Source organism: Bombus affinis, chromosome 18 (assembly GCF_024516045.1).
Source record: "Bombus affinis isolate iyBomAffi1 chromosome 18, iyBomAffi1.2, whole genome shotgun sequence".
Classification (NCBI taxonomy): domain Eukaryota; kingdom Metazoa; phylum Arthropoda; class Insecta; order Hymenoptera; family Apidae; genus Bombus; species Bombus affinis.
Genome location: NC_066361.1, coordinates 4,253,738 through 4,273,175, shown reverse-complemented (window position 1 = coordinate 4,273,175; position 19,438 = coordinate 4,253,738). Strand labels below are relative to the sequence as shown.

Sequence of the window (19,438 nt, the reverse complement as noted above, 5' to 3'; positions counted from 1 at the left end):
ATGCGATTGTATAGAATATAATTCAGTGTAAAAAACGCATAATATTTTTATTTTCCCGATTGAAAAATTCTGCACTGTAGATAGGGAAAAGAAAAATTGATGAAAAAGTAAGTCGGTTGACAGCTTGTTCGAAGCAAAAGTCGCTGGAATTCAGGAGTTTTCCGGTGTTCAGCTATATCGGTCGGAAAGCAAAGTGGCGTGAATGAGTCGTCCCTTGACGATCGTAAGATTTATGGTCGCGACGGTTGGACAGGGAGGCCAAACATTGCTCGACTTGGGACTAGTAACCCTTGACTTCTCGTGGTCCACCCCCTGCGATCCAATGCGGTTGTGATAGTAGTCGTACGACTCGTGATAAAAATATGACTACTTTGTACGATAAGATATTTTCTTACCATGAAGCTTTTCTTTTAATGTAGTTGAAGCAGGCACTGACTGCTTGTATGAGCTATAATCATTTTCTAAAAGATACACTGTGTTTACACTTGCATCGTTTATGTGATATTTTTTATTTGTCCATATTGTTTTAAAATGATGTATCTTTTTATTATTAAAATTTATAAACCATATAATCATTTTTTTCTAATTTCTTTTTAATTTATAAAATTTATCGATTTTTTTTTTAATTTTACAAAATTCTATAAACCATTCTTAAATAAAAGATATAGCTTGAAATAACAAACTTTATTTAATCGACGATACTATGTCTTTTGGAAACGTTCATCATGAAAGTGGAAATTAGATATTTTCATATTTCGTATGGAAGGTTTGTAATCCTAACCTTATCATCGTCCTAAATTTACAGAAAAAAACCTGCAAAGTTCTGTTTATTTGCTACACTGTACAACCAATTTTCCCACTATTTTAAATTTCCAAAAATTGCACGAAATTCCAAGTTATTGGGTTGTCCGAAATGTTTCTTTCGTTTTATAATGAAATAACAGAAGCACAATGTTTTTTCCTTTATATCAGTTTATTGAATCATGCACGAACATAATAATAAAAATAACGATCCCAACAAGAAACAAACAATACAAAACACAAATTGTTGTTCATCCATTACCACATTACAAAACGAAAGAAACTTTTCGGACAAGCTACTTCATCGTATTATACGATCTTCCTGTAGCTCCGATCTTTAAGATAATCGTCTGCAAAAATAAAAATTCGAATTGGAGAACTTCAACTGTGAAATTCCATTAACTAACACTTCCTCAGTATCGCCATTTCTACAACAGTACCTCGCTCAATTTCAAGCTCCACCGAAACAATTGCCTCGCGAACTTTTTCCCATCTCATGCAAGATCTCTCCAAAAAAAAAAAAAAAAAAAAAAAACAAAAGCAAAGAAACACTGAAAGCAAAGGAAGAAGCATCGAAAGAGCAGGAAGGCCAGTATGCCGGCAAAAACAGTGATATCTAAGGATTCGTCGAAAGTGCGATTCCCCGGTTTTCCAGTTTTTTCTAGGGCCGGCCAGCCGGCGGAAGGGCGGCGTTTCCATCGCTGAGAAAAAGTTAATAGCGTGGAGAAATTAGCCCGACAGAGAGAGGTGGCAGGGAGCAGGGGAGAGGTGAACCGTAGAGGATCCATGGTTTCAGCGGCAGAGAGTGGGGGAGCAAGGGGAGAGCCAAGGGTGATCGTTGATCGGGGGTTGCGTTTCGCTGGGGTGTTCTGCACAGATGCAACGATAGCAACAGTTCGGTCGGCTCGTTCGGACAGGAGGCCACATATGAGCTCGCTGGCATCGTATGGGCTTGACTCACACGCATCACGCGCAGTCATCCATCATTGTCAGTCTCTTCACTGACACAGCCGTTCGTCCGGTCTACGAACGCGCATACGGGACTCTCTCGATTCGAGAGATCCTCTCCTTCCCTCTCGCATCGTCAACCGGCTTCCTCCAGCTCTGATTTCCCGCGAAACTGAACCTCGCTCGAGTGGAGAAGCGTACGCACAACTATCAGCCCGATTTGCTTCAAACGGGATCTCGAAGCTCAGCTTGCTTTAACTGCATCGTTGTTTTCGTTGAATTCCGGCAGGGATTGTGAGAGGATCGTGTTTGTGTATATTTTTCGAGGGAACAGTTGAATAGGTGAATTACAAAACACGTAAATAATATGTAAATAATATGTGTATGGTTGTAGATATTGTTGATAAATGGCAGATTGATGTGCAGATTGTTGTACAGTCGTATCGGGCATATCGTGTTTCTACGGTCGAAACAATTGGAAGATCGCTTTCCATGTCAATTTGATTTTTAATGTTTGTTCATTGTGTTTATTCATTGTCTTTAACGATTGCTTTAGAGATAAGTTTTATTGCGGTATCTTGTGAATAGCATGTCAATCTATCAAGTCCATAAGCCTCGTCCTCTCTACTCCTCTTTCACTTGTGTTTACAATAAAAATGTTTATCCCAGCCAGCAATTATTTTGAGCACTGTACATGTTTGTAGATCTTTTGTGTATATGTGTATTTATGTGTCTGTTAATTAATGTTTGTAAGTATGTGTTTTAAGCTTGTCGAAACTCATAAACAATCGTTCATAGACACGTTACCGCAAATATTCAAAGGTACTGTCTGTTGTTTCTTATTTCAATGGAAGGCAAAGGTCCTGAGAATCTGCGTGCAATTGTTTGTACATGTAAACGAGTCTTCAAGTAGACTAGAGATTTGGTTCTAGTAAAATTCGAAGTAGGAACTTTGTTATAGTAAAAATAGGATTGGATTATGGAGCTAATACAGTGGAAGGATGAGAAATAAGGATGTAGATTGTATTCGAAGGATATTTTTAAAGTAGGTAAGGTATTATGTATTAAGGTTATAATCAGTCATGTTTTGGTTGGTTTTTATTCTGCTTATTTTTGAGGAAAGAAAGATCTCGACCCTATAATTTAGTCTAAGATTTATCAGGAATCATGAATCAAATACATATAGCAGCTGTACTTGTATCCAAGTTTAATTTTAGCTTTGACGTTAATTCTAGAAGACTGTGGATTGTCGAATACAAATTGTGTGACATTAGGTTATCCAAAATGTTTCTTTCGTTTTATAAGGAAATAATAGACGCACGATGTTTTTTGTTTCATATTAATTTATTGAATTATGCACGAACATAATAATAGAAATAATTCAATAAAATAAAATAAAATAATGTAAAACAGAAATTGTTGTTTATCTATAATCACCTTATGAGAAGAAAGAAACTTTCCGGACAACCTAATACCATCGAAACTGTGAATATAACATAATACAAGTGACAATATCGTAAAAACACAGAATGAAATTTATATCAATCTTTGTTTCAACATTCTCTAAAAGTTGATATTAGGAACAGAAGACATTGTGTCACAATGCAAGGAAACAGGAACCTTAGAACACAGAAAATGAAAATTATATTAATTTTTATTTCAATATTCTCGACAAGCTTCAATTTCAAACAGAAGACATTATATCGAATGAGTGACTACTTATTAAGCCTTAAGGATCATACCTAATTCAATAAAATGATATTATTGTGATATGTATAATTTTATGTGCTAGACTAGGTTAGATGCATAGTAGTAATACTTGCATGTGAATATGAGTATGTGGAAGTATATCTGTGCATTTCGAAAACAAATGAATGTAAACAGTATAGTCGGTTAACAGTCGGATATGGAAAGAAGTGCTGAGACGAGTGCAATTGTGTATCGATAAATATCTTTGAAATCGTTTATCAAATAAATATATAACTATTATAATATAATTTCTAAGTATAGATTTAGTATTCCTATACCATTATTTCGGCTATTAAGATCCAAAATTCTCAACAAATATAAAACAAAAATTGTTGTTCATCTATTATCACCTTGTGAGACGAAAGAAACTTTCCGGACAACCTAATACTAAACAGTGAATATACCATAATACAAGTGAAAATATCGTAAAATGCAAGATACAGAATAAAATTTATACCAATCTTTGTCTCAACATTCTCTAAAAGTTGATATTACAAACAGAAGACATTGATCACTATTGAGATATGTATAATTGTATGTGCTGGACTAGGTTAGCTGCATAGTAGTAATACTTGTATGTGAATATCAGTGTGTGGAAATATATGTGTGCGTCTCGAAAACAAATGAATGTAAACTGTTCGGTCGGTTAACAGCATAAAAAGAAGTGATGAGACGCGTGCAAGTGTGTATCGATGAATATCTTTGAAATCGTTTATCAAATAAATATATAACTATTATAATATAAATTCTAAGTGTAAATTTAGTGTTCCTATACCATTATTTCGACCATTAAGATCCAAGATTCTTAACAAATATAAAACAAAAATTGTTGTTCATCTATTATCACCTTCTGAAAGGAAAGAAACTTTCCGGACAACCTAATACTAAACAGTGAATATACCATAATACAATTGAAAATATCGTAAAATGCAAGATACAGAATGAAATTTATACCAATCTTTGTCTCAACATTCTCTAAAAATTAATATTACAAACAGAAGACATTGTATCACAAATTCAAGGAAACAAACCTTACAACACCGAAAATGAAAATTATATTAATTTTTATTTCAATATTCTCGACAAGCTTCAATTTCAAACACAAGACATTATATCGAATGAATGATTACTTTTGACCATACCCCCTTCAATTATCACTGATACGATGATCACAAGATTGCGCATAGTATGCCTGGAGGAACGTCTGAATTTCGAGGATCCCTTAGCTGTACTGGCGGAAGGAGGAGCAGGCCGAAATGTATGTATTCGGATCGGCGTTTCCTGCGAGCTCCGTGTCAGCGAAGGGAGCGACGATGATGGATGACTCGAAATATCAGAGCAATCGAACTGAAATATTATTTTTAGCGCGGCTCTCTGGAGCGGCGTGCACGATCCATATTTTACCAAGGCGATGCGCCGCATTTATCACCCTATTAAAATTGATTCGCGCGCGCAAATTGCGCGCTGTCTTCGTATATCGTGTTCTTTGGCCAGTCGTCTGTAGTTTCCTGACGCGAGACTCGTCTGTTTCCTCGATATGAAAACGTCGGACCAGTGTATACTCTTCGAACATGTGTATTAAAAGTAAATTCCTGTAACGTAGGCTAAAACGAAGGTACAAGTAATTATTTTCTCATAAGTGGAATCGAGCGTGGAATTTTTCTCTTGATCATAACCTATTCGTAACTGCTGCGTCAAGTAGTAAGCGATATGTATTTACTTTCGAAGCAGTCGCTCTTTTAAGTAATTAATCACTGACATAATATTCTATAGATGGTAATAAAGCATTCCCTTTATTTATATTATCGATAAGATTAAACAAAGACAAGGTGGAAGAAAGGGGGGGGGGGAGGGATTAAAGGAAACGAAGACGAATCCTGTTTAATTTTATAATGATATTTTTTATTATCATCCATTTCCATGTCCACTTATCATCTGCTTTAGTGCTTAATCCGTCGAAAGGGGTTAAACGAAATCGCGAGCGGTCAGAATAGGATGAAACAATTCTCTCTGTTTTATAAGTTTGTATGAACGAATGTACACAATGATCGCCTCCCATTTACAGTTATCTCTTTTTTTTTTGTCGCTTTTCCATTTTTTTTTTTCTCTTCTCCATTTCACGTTCAGAAGATGGAATCTTCGGATCGCGTGGTTATTCATACATTCAGAATCGAATAAACAATGTGTGTTTCTCATGTATCTATGTATATGCGTGTACGTGTCCGTGTGTACATGTGTCCGTGTGTACGATTATCGTAAGCGCGCTATGTACAAAGAAGTCCTCGTGTAAACGATCGCGGCTCCTTAAATGCCATTTGTTATTTAATTTTTCTTTTTTTTTTTTCTTTTTATACAAACCAGATACGACGACTGGCGCACTATTAAATATATCCCACTGTCGAGTCGAGGTGAAAATCAAGGTTTCACGCGTCGCTAGCTACGTGATCTAATCTCGTAACCGTTTTATGCTATTGTTTCTCCGATAACGACGCGAGTCCCTTTATTTGGTTCGCTTACATCTGTAGAGTCTAATAGAAATTACGACGAAATAGATGGACGATCCTGGCGAAGAAACGATCAAGTTCTCATCGTGGCGTTCACATCTCGCATAGTCTAAAACCAGAAGCAACGAAAAATCTGTCTTTGCTTGTACGATTGAAAATAAACGCCGAAGGAGTATAACTGCGTGCAATGTGTCCGAACTGAAACTTCGTCGGCGTTCGACGGATCGTTCAAACTCTTTCGTGACGTTTAATGTGAAAACCAAATTCTTGAAAGACGTGTGAACGATGTCGAGGGGCAAAACGAACTTCCCATAAAGTTCCGTCATTTTTTTTTTCACGAAACGTTCTCAACCCGCTTGAAAAACTACGAGTACACCTTTCATCATCCTCTAAAGCGTTTACGCTTCCACGATTACTGTCTTCTGTCCTTTAGTTCGTGTCACGACCCACACTATCGATCCTCTCTTTCTTATCTCATTTTCTGCAAATCTTCTGGTTAACTAACCTCCTATATGTACACGCGTTATTTCACTATGAATTATTGCTCGTGAAATGCTAGTTCACTTTTCCGAATATCTTATAGCATTTGAAATATTTTTCGCGTTTTCCCTTTAACCGTTAGGCGAACAGGTTACGGTGATTTATAAGGAAATAGCATCATCGATACGGTGCTGCCTCGTTTACGCAACAATATGGCGTCGCGTTAAGCACACGCGAACTCGAACGATTGGAGACCGGTGCGATCATCGTGGAATTATCTATTACACGATAAAAATCGTGTTTGCTTTATGTTAGAAAGATTGCACTTGCACCTGGTTATTTTTTTCTATTTTTCTAAATTTCTAATTTATTTACACACACACTCTGTCACATGAACGTGAAATCGCACTGTTTGAAGATCACTCGTCGGCCTTCACGACGCGTTTTCAACCTCTTCCAGTCGATGGTCGGTACAGGTGAAGCAATCATTGATACGGACGGAAATGATTGAAGTGCCCGGTACGAAGATCATCGAAAGCGCTCCATTTCCTCTCTATTGAAATTCGTTATAGAATTATCCAGTCAAATGCTCTCTCCACGTTTCTATTTGCATCTGTTTGAATCGAGTGTTGCGTTAGAAACTGTGGATCCTTCGTATCTACCAAATATTATTTACATTTTCAAATAATCATGGTTTCATTTATATCTAGAAAGTCCATCACACGTAAACTTCGACTCGAATCCGAAGAAACAGAAGCCCATCTGGCGGCTACAACAAATTGTTTCTGATCCTGAAACCCTATTTACATGATCATAGCCTATCGATTCTATTTAGGGGAATATTTATAATGAATTAGTCGCTCGGTTTATTACAGAAAATCTCAGCTTTTAATCAATACCATTCTTAAAATTTCTTTCAACAAAACAAAAAGGAAGAAACAATCTTCATTGCTACTTCTTCAACTATGATAATTTCTAACTCGCGGAAATTCACTTCCACCACCCACACAACATTCACATATTCCACGGCTGTCTCCGTTTCACCTCACTCTAATCCACCTACGTTGGAATCCGAATCTTCCTCGACAACCACTGCCTACTAATCCAACACATGCAACGATCACAAGGAGCGCCATCAGTACAACGCGTTCAGGAGACACTGCTCGTCGCTCCAGTCCAGCTGACAAGGGTTCTCGGTCTCGTGAACTCAGCTGAGTTGATAGTATTCCGGCGCAAAATCGTTGGCCAGGTTCGTCAGGAAGTTGAAGTCCGACGAACTGTTGCTATTGTCCGCGGATTGTGGCGGGGCAGATGTGTGCACCGGTTCCGCGTAGAAGTTGCCGTAATTGTAAGAATCGGCGTTGCCCTCCGCTTGGGTGGCGCTTCCTGGCGGAGTGATGACAGCGGCTGTGGCTGCGGCGATCGCGGTTGCCGTAGTGGTCATCCCTGGCGCTGGAAACGGATCTGGCGAAGACACATAACTGTTGGGAATGTTGGACGCTTCGCCGCCCTGATGGACGTGCAGTTGACTGGTTTGCTCGTAGTAAGCGTTTGGGTGGCACTTGGTGCCTGCTCGATAGTCTGCGGAACTTGGATGCATCGGAGGCTGATGCGTGACGTAACCTTCCGCCGTGTGTTGCTGTTGATGTTGTTGCTGCTGTTGGATGTCGTTGTAATAATGTTGCGCAGTTTGAACAGACACAGCAGCGTGGCCGTGAGAGGCAAGATTTTCACTACTGGCGTGATAGTTCCCGCTGTTAGGGTAGCCGTAATTACCCGGTGTCATGTAGTTTTCGGTTGTCTGGTCGTGTTGAGCTGAGTAACCTTGGCTGGTGTTGTAGGCGTTGCTACCTTGCATGGTTCGATGATAAGGCGCATGATAGGGTGGGCCTGCTTGTGTATAGCCGTTGTACTCCCCTGCAGCGTTGGCGTATTGGTTTTGTTGTTGATGAAACTGCATGCTGGAGTTGTACATCGTCCTGGAGGCAGCGCCCGTAGTCGCACGGACGTGATGACCCACTCGGGATCCTAGGACTTGGTTTTGTCTGGCGTACAGGGGATGGACGTCACCTGGGTAGGAGATTCGAGGTTGTTGGTAGGTATCCCTGGAGCAATAATTGTTTTGCGATTGAGTTTGTTGCGCGGCTGTCGGAACAGCTTGTCTACTAGGTACTCCGTTTCTGTATTCGATGGCAGATGTCGATTGGTACACGCTTTGTTGTGGGAAGTGCGTTTGTTGATTGTTGCTGATGTTCCTGCCGCCGTGAGGAGACATCGTGCCCGCGTTCGTCGACCCATGCATCATGGGAGTAGCCACGGAGCTGGTAGACGAAGGAGAACTTCTTGGTCTTTGCATGTATGCTGCGTGTGTAGCTTGAATCCCCAGAGGACTACCCTGCTGCAACTGAACGGACACTGGCGTCCCAGGTGTCGAAGACGGTGTGAGACTTCTGGTAGAATTTTGACCAGGCAGTACAGGCGTGCTGACGGTCGAATCGGGCATGGCCAATAAGACACCATTGCTGTTTACCGAGCAGAGTTCCTTGGTATTCGCCGATGGAGACTTCTTGCTGACGGAAATTTGCTGCTTGCCCGGATTCGGACTCTTGTGGCCGCTCTCCACTTTTACTCTGACGTCGCTGGACAATTTCTTGGTAGCCACGCTCGGTGATGTCACTTCACTACCGTCTTGTGATCTCGAGTCATCGTCTGCTATCATCTTTTCGAACGAACTGGACACGCTGTTTGTACTACCAACGCTGCTGGCTCCATTGCTGTTCGCGTTGAAAGTTGGATTGCTGTTGTTGTTATTGTTCGTTGCTGTGGGCGTGTTATTATTGTTACTGCTGTTTCGCCGGCCCGACGAGCTCAGTTCGGTCACGTCACCAGACAGTGTGCTGCCCACGTCGCTCACGCCAGATATATCACAGTTGTGGCAGCTCTTCTTCTCGTCGCTGTCTATCGCCAGCATTTTCTCGCCCTTCGACTTCTCCATTCCGTCGGACGTCGAGCCATCCTTCTCGTCACCGTCTTCTTTACTTAGTGTTTGACGTTTGTGTTTCATTCTTCTGTTTTGAAACCAAACTTTCACCTGCAATCAGTGGAACGAACGGTTTGCTTACGCTAGAAGCCAGTTGATACAGAAAGGCTGTACATGGAGCATATCTTTTTAATCATTCTTACCTGCCTTTCCGTCAGGTCCAAGGATGCGGCAATCTCGATTCTTCGCGGTCTACACAGGTACTTGTTAAAATGGAATTCTTTTTCTAGCTCGAGCAGCTGTGTGTTCGTGTACGCCGTCCGTAATCTTCTTGGCAGGCCATTTTCTGCAACGTAACAAAATAGTCTCTTTTATTTCTTTTGTTCTTTCGCTATATTTTCGCGATCGAGAACGTTTAAATGGGAGAGTACTTTACCAGAGCGTAAATATTCCGCCGAGTATAAAGCGTGTTATCAAATTGTAAATCTCAGTTTGTTTGACAGGTGTACGTCGCGTCGGATAAGTCACGCGGTCTAGTAATAAAGGGAACATCCGGATTCGCTAATTAATCATCTAATCGCTATGTTAATGGGAATTGCTTAGAAATTGTAATTGCGTTTCATGCTCACCGTGCGTTAACAAATCTATGCGGATCTTTAGTGGAAAATACGATTCTTTCATTGTCATCGTCGAAAGGATGCACCTTTACACTTCTCGACAATCTGTCATTATTCTTATCATTATCTAATCATTCTTTTCGTCTATGATCAACAGATTTCAATTACATAACGTCCCTGACTTTTGGAAGATTGATATGTATCTTCAAACCTATCAGATTATCATTGACTGACATAAAATTGACTGACATTTATAATTGACTGACATAAAAGTAAGAAACCCAACAAAAATGGACTAGTTATTATTGAGATATGTATAATTGTACGTGCTGGACTAGGTTAGCTGCGTAGTAGTAATACTTGTATGTGAATATCAGTGTGTGGAAGTATATGTGTGCATCTCGAAAACAAATGAATGTAAACAGTACAGTCGGTTAACAGTCGGATATGGAAAGAAGTGCTGAGACGAGTGCAATTGTGTATCGATGAATATCTTTGAAATCGTGTATCAAATAAATATATAACTATTATAATATAAATTCTAAGTGTAAATTTAGTATTCCTATACCATTATTTTGACTATTAAGATCCAAAATTCTTAACAAATATAAAACAAAAATTGTTGTTCATCTATTATCACCTTCTGAAGGGAAAGAAACTTTCCGGACAACCTAATACTATAGAAACAGTAAATATACCATAACACAAGTGAAAATATCATAAAATACAAGACACAGAATGAAATTTATACCAATCTTTGTTTCAACATTTTCTAAAAGTTGATATTACAAACAGAAGACATTGTACCACTATTAAGATATATATAATTGTATGTGCTGGACTAGGTTAGCTGCGTAGTAGTAATACTTGCATGTGAATATGAGTGTGGGGAAGTATATGTGTGCATCTCGAAAACAAATGAATGTAAACAGTACAGTCGGTTAACAGTCGGATATGGAAAGAAGTGTTGAGACGAGTGCAATTGTGTATCGATAAAAATCTTTGAAATCGTGTATCAAATAAATATATAATTATTACAATATAATTTCTAAGTATAGATTTAGTATTCCTATACCATTATTTCGGCTATTAAGATCCAAAATTCTTAACAAATATAAAACAAAAATTGTTGTTCATCTATTATCACCTTCTGAAAGGAAAGAAACTTTCCGGACAACCTAATACTATAGAAACAGTAAATATACCATAATACAAGTGAAAATATCGTAAAATGCAAGACACAGAATAAAATTTATACCAATCTTTGCCTCAACATTCTCCAAAACTTGATATTGCAAACAGAAGACATTGTACCACTATTGAGATATGTATAATTGTATGTGCTGGACTAGGTTAGCTGCGTAGTAGTGATACTTGTATGTGAATATCGGTGTGGGGAAGTATGTGTGTGCGTCTCGAAAACAAATGAATGTAAACTGTTCGGTCGGTTAACAGTCGGATATGGAAATAAGTGATGAGACGCGTGCAAGTGTGTATCGATAAATATCTTTGAAATCGTGTATCAAATAAATATATAACTATTATAATATAAATTCTAAGTGTAAATTTAGTGTTTCTATACCATTATTTCGACTATTAAGATCCAAGATTCTCAACAAATATAAAACAAAAATTGTTGTTCATCTATTATCACCTTCTGAAAGGAAAGAAACTTTCCGGACAACCTAATACTATAGAAACAGTGAATATAATATAATACAAGTGAAAATATCATAAAATGCAAGACACAGAATGAAATTTATACCAATCTTTGTCTCAACATTCTCTAAATGTTGATATTACAAGAAGACACTGTACCACTATTGAGATATGTATAATTGTATGTGCTGGACTAGGTTAGCTGCGTAGTAGTATTACTTGCATGTGAATATCAGTATGTGGAAGTATATGTGTGCATCTCGAAAACAAATGAATGTAAACAGTACAGTCGGTTAACAGTCGGATATGAAAAGAAGTGTTGAGACGAGTGCAAATGTGTATCGATGAATATCTTTGAAATCGTTTATCAAATAAATATATAACTATTACAATATAAATTCTAAGTATAGATTTAGTATTCCTATACCATTATTTCGGCTATTAAGATCCAAAATTCTCAACAGTTATATCCTTCCCATGTATTCTTCATTTAACTATATTTACGAGATAATAAATACGATTAATTTCAAATATTTCAACACATCCGGAAATGCTGAAAGAATTTCAGATACGATAACTAAAGAAGAAAAGAATTAAAGTAAAGCAAGACACCGTCCTTGTCCCTGTACTATCTCACACCACTTCTTTCCATCTCTGCAGAGTAGAGTCAAAGGATGAAGCTGCAAACGAGCTTCGTAAACATCGTCACCCCTGAACACCCATTGAACGTTAACGTAGCATCCAGTAAAAGCGAACATTCGCTTTTTGCTCGATTACGACACACTCAAACGGCAGCTTAATTAATGATTATTTGGGTGTGCGGGCGAGGGCCGACGGCGGAAACCGATGGCGCGAACAATGCGCTAGTTGAAGATGCCTCATGTAGACGTCGCCACTGTTTCGCTCGACGTTCCATCGAGTTTCATCGTTCCTTGGCAACTTTCGGCTAAGTTCTCAGCCGGCGGTATTCCATGTCGATGCGAAACATCTCTGGTAATTATTATCTGGTAAGAAACTTGTCGTGAGATAACGAGGGAAGCTTCGCGACGAAGGAAGAGGAAGTCACGTACGGTTCGCGATCGTCTGAAAAGGGTTTCAAAGTAAGAAGCAACGTTTATTACGGCTCTATGTTGCTCTTCCTGGTTAAGGGCTTATAGTAATTTACGTGCACCAACGATGTAAACAATCATTAATAGTCCGCTATCGTAATTACAGGATTTTACCAGGCGGCTGACACGCGGGTAATATTTCAATCAAAGTCTATATGCTTGCACATTCGCGCGTTCACACAGCCAACATGGAGAACCTCGCAAAGGAGGGAATATTTAAATGGCCGACGCACGGCTTAATGCAAAATTCAGCTGGGAAAGCGTGTGGCCGATAAAGCAACGGCAATTAACTGAACGCGTTCGCTGAAATCGATTTTTCCACCTCCATCAACGTGATCCACATGATCCACGTTGTAACAGCAACAGGACGATTTTTCTCGCTGTTTTTTTTTTCTTCCTGTTTGTGTGGCTTTTTTCCATCCTTTTCTCCGTCTGGAATTCCTTTTTCTTTGACGATGACGAAATAGCACTCGCGTAACAGTCGCCGGTACGCTTTGTATGAAAATCGAGCTGGCTAGAAGTGGCTCGCCTTGGACACGACGTTTAGAGCGTTTACGATTGTTCACTGTCGCCATAGTAATTGAATCGTTCCTTTCTCAGAACGCTATTTTTCCCCTTCCTTTTTTCGTCATATCGTGTCCCAGAAGCGGCAGGATCTTTGATTGCTATGCCGGAGAATTCAAAGGATATGAGATTTTGCAGTATCTCTGACACGATACTGTACACGATAGATATCTAACGCGCGAGTATTTTACATCCTTCTTCTAAGAATCCAATTCTGAAGTAATTATATACCTATCGAACGATTCGCGTTAACAAATGGCGCAAGGCAAGATTCTGAGAGTTCGAATTTCGTCAGGTACTTCGAAGCATCATTCCTCTAGCTTCATGATCAATTAAATTACAATTTTATTCTCTGCTACAACTGGAGGAAACGCGACCGTACAGTCTTCTATGAAAACTAATATCTTCTGATTCCCGTCCTTCCAAACATCGTATCAGTCATCCTTCGATAGCATTGCTCTTCGCCGAGTAATCAAACCCATCATCTTCCTATGATACAAAGGAACAGTTCGATCACAGAACGAATTTTCTATCCAGTCGACGTTTCTGTAACCGATCACCTGAACGTCCTACCATCTCGCTGCCACAATCCCAGTATTTTGCAATTATTACATGAGTTTGTTTTCTCAAAAACGACAGACGTAAAAAGAAAAAAAAAAAAAACAGAATAAAAAAGCAGAAGAAAGAAAAAGGGACGAAGAACTAGCGTTGTAGGACGTGACGCTGTAGGAGGGTGCAGAGGGGTGTTCCGTTTCGCAGGGCTGAGATGCTAAACTACCCCATGGCGTGCAAGTGGATCGGCGGGCGAAGGGTGGTTCCGCGCCGCGATGAGTCGTCAGGGGTCGAAGGAGAGACCGAGAAAGGGACGAGCCAGATAAAAAAGAAGCGCTTGCGGAGGGTGAAGGATGGACGCCGCGAAGGGGTGGGTGCAGCTAAGTCTGCACGTGGAGTTTTCATAGAGTAACCGAAAGTAGGGGTGGAAGCGTCGCGTGAGTGACACGGCCCTTATCGATATTTCCATCTTGGGATTTGCCGTGGCGAACCGTCGATACTTCTATCTGATCGCTTTCAAGACACTGTTTGTGTTTGCCTTGTATGCACACCTTTTGTGTATCTTTCCAACAGATGGTAATTTTCTAGTTTATGATCGAATAACGTTATCATTGTATTAGGTTATCCGAAAAGTTTCTCTCGCTTTATGAGGAAATAATTAGACGCACAATGTTTTTCATTTTATATTATTTTGTCGAACTACGTACGATTGATTTTGTTCTGTTGAGATAAACACATTTCACAGACTTGGTTTTGTATGAAGGCGCACTTTTGTAAACAACACGTTTGCGAAGGAAAGACACTTTCCGGATAACCTAAAAATTTTTATATCTTTGGATATAGCGTGGTTTCTGAACAGTCTATCTATAATATAATGTATAATTTGTTAATTCTTTAATAATATTAGTTAGCAAATTATGGCTTGTGCGTGTCTGGACAGTTTATAAAACATATTACAAAATTGTATTTACAATAGAAGTGCACAAATTAATTGCGAATTTTCATGAACGTAACTGAAGAAATAGAAACTAGATTAATGTTCGTTTCACCGTTTAAATATTGCAGTAGGCAATTGCTACTTCATGAAAGCACTAATTATATGATATTAGTACTTAACCTCTTAGATTTTAGGTTGTCCGAAAAGTTTCTTTCGTCTTATGAGGAAATAATAGACACACAAGGATTTTTGTCGAATTTCGTATGACCATTTTATTCTGTTGATACAAACACCGAGACATTTCACAGACTTGGTTTCACGTTTGTACGAAGTGCGCTGTTGCAAACAACACGTTTGCGAAGGAAAGACACTTTCCGGATAACCTAAAAATTTGTATATCTTTGAATATAGCGTGGTTTCTGAACAGTCTATCTATAATATAATGTATAATTTGTTAATTCTTTAATAATATTAGTTAGCAAATTATGGCTTGTGCGTGTCTGGACAATTTATAAAACATATTACAAAATTGTATTTACAATAGAAGTGCACAAATTAATTGCGAATTTTCATGAACGTAACTGAAGAAATAGAAACTAGATTAATGTTTCTTTCACCGTTTAAATATTGCAGTAGGCAATTGTTACTTCATGAAAGCACTAATTATATGATATTAGTACTTAACCTCTTAGATACTAGGTTGTCCGAAAAGTTTCTTTCGTCTTATGAGGAAATAATAGACACACAAGGATTTTTGTCGAATTTCGTATGACCATTTTATTCTGTTGATACAAACACCGAGACATTTCACAGACTTGGTTTCACGTTTGTGCGAAGGTACACTGTTGTAAACAACACGTTTGCGAAGGACAGACACTTTCCGGATAACCTAATATATTACTAGAATCTTAGGAAGCTAAAAAGGTTATATAAAAGTAACCGCAATCTCTTGGAAGTTAAAACTGAAATAATATACAAATTTATTTATAAATTTACAAATTTGTCCACCCGTTTACGTAATTCAGAAATTTACCAAATCTGTAAGATCCGAAAGTCCCTAAAAATGTTTAGACATATTCACGTAATTCACAAATTGCGATAGAAAGACACTTTCCGGATAACCTAATACCAAATTCTGAAGAAACTAACGTTCCAACGAGCAATCAAACGTATAGATTTGTACGAGGGTAGCTGTGTCATTCTTCAAGCGTTCCATTCGTCAGAACACGCATCAATTGTAATACGGTGCATGCCATGGTCTAACGATATCCAAGTTGTTATACGAGTAGGTATTTCTCAGTGATATATTACTATCCTGAAGGATGAATTTGTGGGGATGAAGTATAGTGTGTAATGGTTATAAAGGGTATCCATTACCTTCCTCAATTGTGGTTTTAAGGGGTGAATTCAATGTAACTAGGATTACCTTGTCAGTGTCTCTTTTCTAGTGTATTTCATTGTCATCAGAATTTTTTACTTGCTTGTTATCTTACACTAGGCAGCTTGCATTAATAAGAAATTTCTCGTCGTCTGTATAAACTGTTCGAAATAATTGCAGCATCGCGTATTACGTTTGTTATTTCTACATTTTCTTAATATCATAATAATATTTGTAGCTACAAAGTTGGTAGTTCGTAAGACTTTCTCATTTCTGGTGTCTTGCTTGATGCAATAAAATCCTTCATAATGCTGTCTCATTTTTCAAATCTGTAATTACCGATTCTAATTATTACTTTTAGCAATATATATTATCAAATCTGCTAGAAATCATAAATCCTAACCTATGAACGAAAGTATACGTTCTGCTGTTGCATGGAAATTCTAATATAGCTAATCACGTGGCAAAATACACAGGCCAGTAAATTAGCAACGAATCGGAGATCCCATCGGGCAACGTGATCCTTCCTCTTCTTTCACAGCGTGTCGCGGATTCGTTAATTACGCTGCTTAAAAGTCAAGGTCGAGCTGCCTATTAACGCGTCACCAGCCGACATTTACGTTCAGCGCCGGAGACGTATCCTTGTTCCATCGGGCCGGTGCAATAACGGAACGCTGCAGCCGACCATAAATCATCCGGGCTCCTATGAAATTAGCAGCACTGTTTTCGTGCGAATTCACCGGCGGAGCCTACGCGCCGCGCGGCCAGAATTTATAGAACTCCGATAAAACGAGCTTTAGGTGAAGTCTGACTTAACGCGGCACGCTTCACTGATTTCTCTGTGCTCTCCATTTCGCTCTTCTCTCTCTTTTTTCTTCTTTCTATTTTTACCTCCTCCTTCCTTTTCTCGTTTTTCGATGTTCCACAGTCGTGAATCGATCGCGTTCTCTCGTCCCATTAAGTATCACGCGGCATCGTTATCGCGACTCGCATCGGAACGCGGTTCGATATTGCTCGAACGACGATAACACGCCAGAGATTCCGGGAAACGATCCGTAATAGCGTGGAAATTTTTGTATTCATTGCTAAGTAGTAAAGGCGTGGATCGTGGTCACGAAGTAGAATTTTGTTAAAAAATGTTTTTGCTTTTCGTCCATCCAATATCATTTATCAACCGGCCGTTTCCTAACCAAAGCTTCTACGATTTCAGAGTTAACAACAGTCGGTAAAGAGCAATTAATTCGAGGTGGGTTAATTTTAGTTTCTGCATCGAACGTACGAATTAAGTGCTTGATTATTGTTGACCGATTTCTGAAAGGTTATTGGACAGTGCTGAGTAAAATAAAATTAGGTAGCTTGCAATAATTCTTTTGTAAGCATGATAGGCGTATCCGGGTTAATCGTTGATGATCAGGCGCGAAGGATAGCTTTTTTGGTTAAACACGTCCTTTGTGATATTTTTTTCAAGCAACCTTTTCACGCCAAGAAGTGTGGTGGCGTAGTAAATTAACAAGTACACTGACTTCTTACGGTAAAAAATACCGCTGTATAATTACACTCCTGCCATTACTCATATAATATTCTTTCTGACAATTGATATTATCAGTGTATCTCGTAATTGTCCTACCGCATGGTTCTCAGAGAACATGAAACTGATAATAATCATTAAACCGTACTACCAGCTCTATAATGTCTTCATTTCCTGTATAAATAATTACAATCTCAATTAACTTGCCCCTACCATCCACTCTAACACGTTTGTGGCGGATCTGATTTTTATTACCAACGATTATTTTTATACAATACCTGTTTCTATATTGTCAATCTTTGCATACATCGTCGATCACGTGAGTATCAACACATCTATTCATTCCATTTGTTAGGAAATTTTTGCCAATTTTATTTCATTGCAAGTAACATGTGATACGATTAAGATAGCGGATTCATAATGTAGTATCGCGGACAGAAGGCCTAAGATATCGGCCGAAGCGTATACAATGTCGCGAGAGCCGCGGCATCGTCGTGTACATCAATGTGTCGTCGGTCCTTTCAAGTGGATAGTTTCGTGGAAAGGGCCTGCGTGATCCTGGCCACGGGCGTTTTCGGGACACGTGTCCGATAGGACGGGAAAAGACAAAGAGATGCTAAAGACAGTGTTAGTTGAGACGCCGGCGAGAACGAATGCAAAAGGCGTACAGTGTGAGTTGAGAAGCGAGAGCGTGCGAGTGCAGAAGCCGAAGACTAGAGTTGTAGAGTTGCCTAGCGTTGTAGAGAGATCGAGTTGTTAGAGTTACAGAGTTGCCAGAGTGATTCGAGTGGAATAAGACTTTTGTGTTTTAGTTCAACTTGAACATTTATCGTTCTCTGTCCAATTAATCTCTGTTGTTTTTATTTATCTTAATAAATAGTATTAGGAGAATTTTACAAATCTAAATTATCCTAACCCTATCCTTTTTTTTCGATACTACAATAATAAATCGAATATGAATATTGAATAAATATTAGCAGTTGTCATAATATTTATGACCAGCGTTCTATGTGTTAATAACAAAAATTAAAATCTCTTAACAATAGAGAAATAACACGATCGAGAGTTCAGAATGATCCATAATACACAGCAGACCTAAATTCACCATTTCGACTTTCGCTACTGCCTACGTCCAATTCTGCGCTTTCGAAGTATTAGGTTGGCAACTAAGTAGTTGCGGATTTTGTCATTACCATCTAATGACAAAATCAATATCACTTTTCTCGCAACAATTATTGAAACAATTTTGTTTTTCACAATTATGAAAGGAGAATTCACTATTAAGATCGTGTTATTGGGTTGGCAACCAAGTGATTGCAGATTTTGTCATTAGGTGGCATTGACAATCACGTAGTTGCCAACCTAATATAAAACCGCAAAAATGCAAAAGATGTAAGCAATATGAAATGGTATATTAAATATTTAATATACGTATAGTATTCACTATGGTATTTAGTGGATGCAGAAAATCCCTGCTTATTCACAGTCCAATTACTCGGATTCTATAATGTTTTCAAATTCACCCATAAGTGATAAGGTAAAATCTATGAAAACCTAGGAATTTTTATTTTCACAATTAATTTGGAAAATACTATTCATAAGATATTTTATTGTCGATCAATGTATAATTTA

At 38.6% G+C, this 19,438-nt stretch overlaps 1 protein-coding gene across 1 annotated transcript in view; it reads right to left on the bottom strand.

Annotated features, from left to right (window-relative positions):
- Positions 1-5,378: 5,378 nt before the first annotated feature.
- The window catches only part of LOC126926601 (homeotic protein proboscipedia), a 63,658-nt gene continuing 49,598 nt past the window's right edge, over positions 5,379-19,438 (bottom strand). The window contains exons 2-3 of the mRNA XM_050742979.1: positions 9,666-9,808; positions 5,379-9,573 (exon numbers count right to left, since the gene is read on the bottom strand). Coding sequence (XP_050598936.1) covers positions 7,690-9,573; positions 9,666-9,808 — 2,027 coding nt within the window. The 3' untranslated portion in view covers positions 5,379-7,689. The remainder of the gene's footprint in view (positions 9,574-9,665; positions 9,809-19,438) is intronic.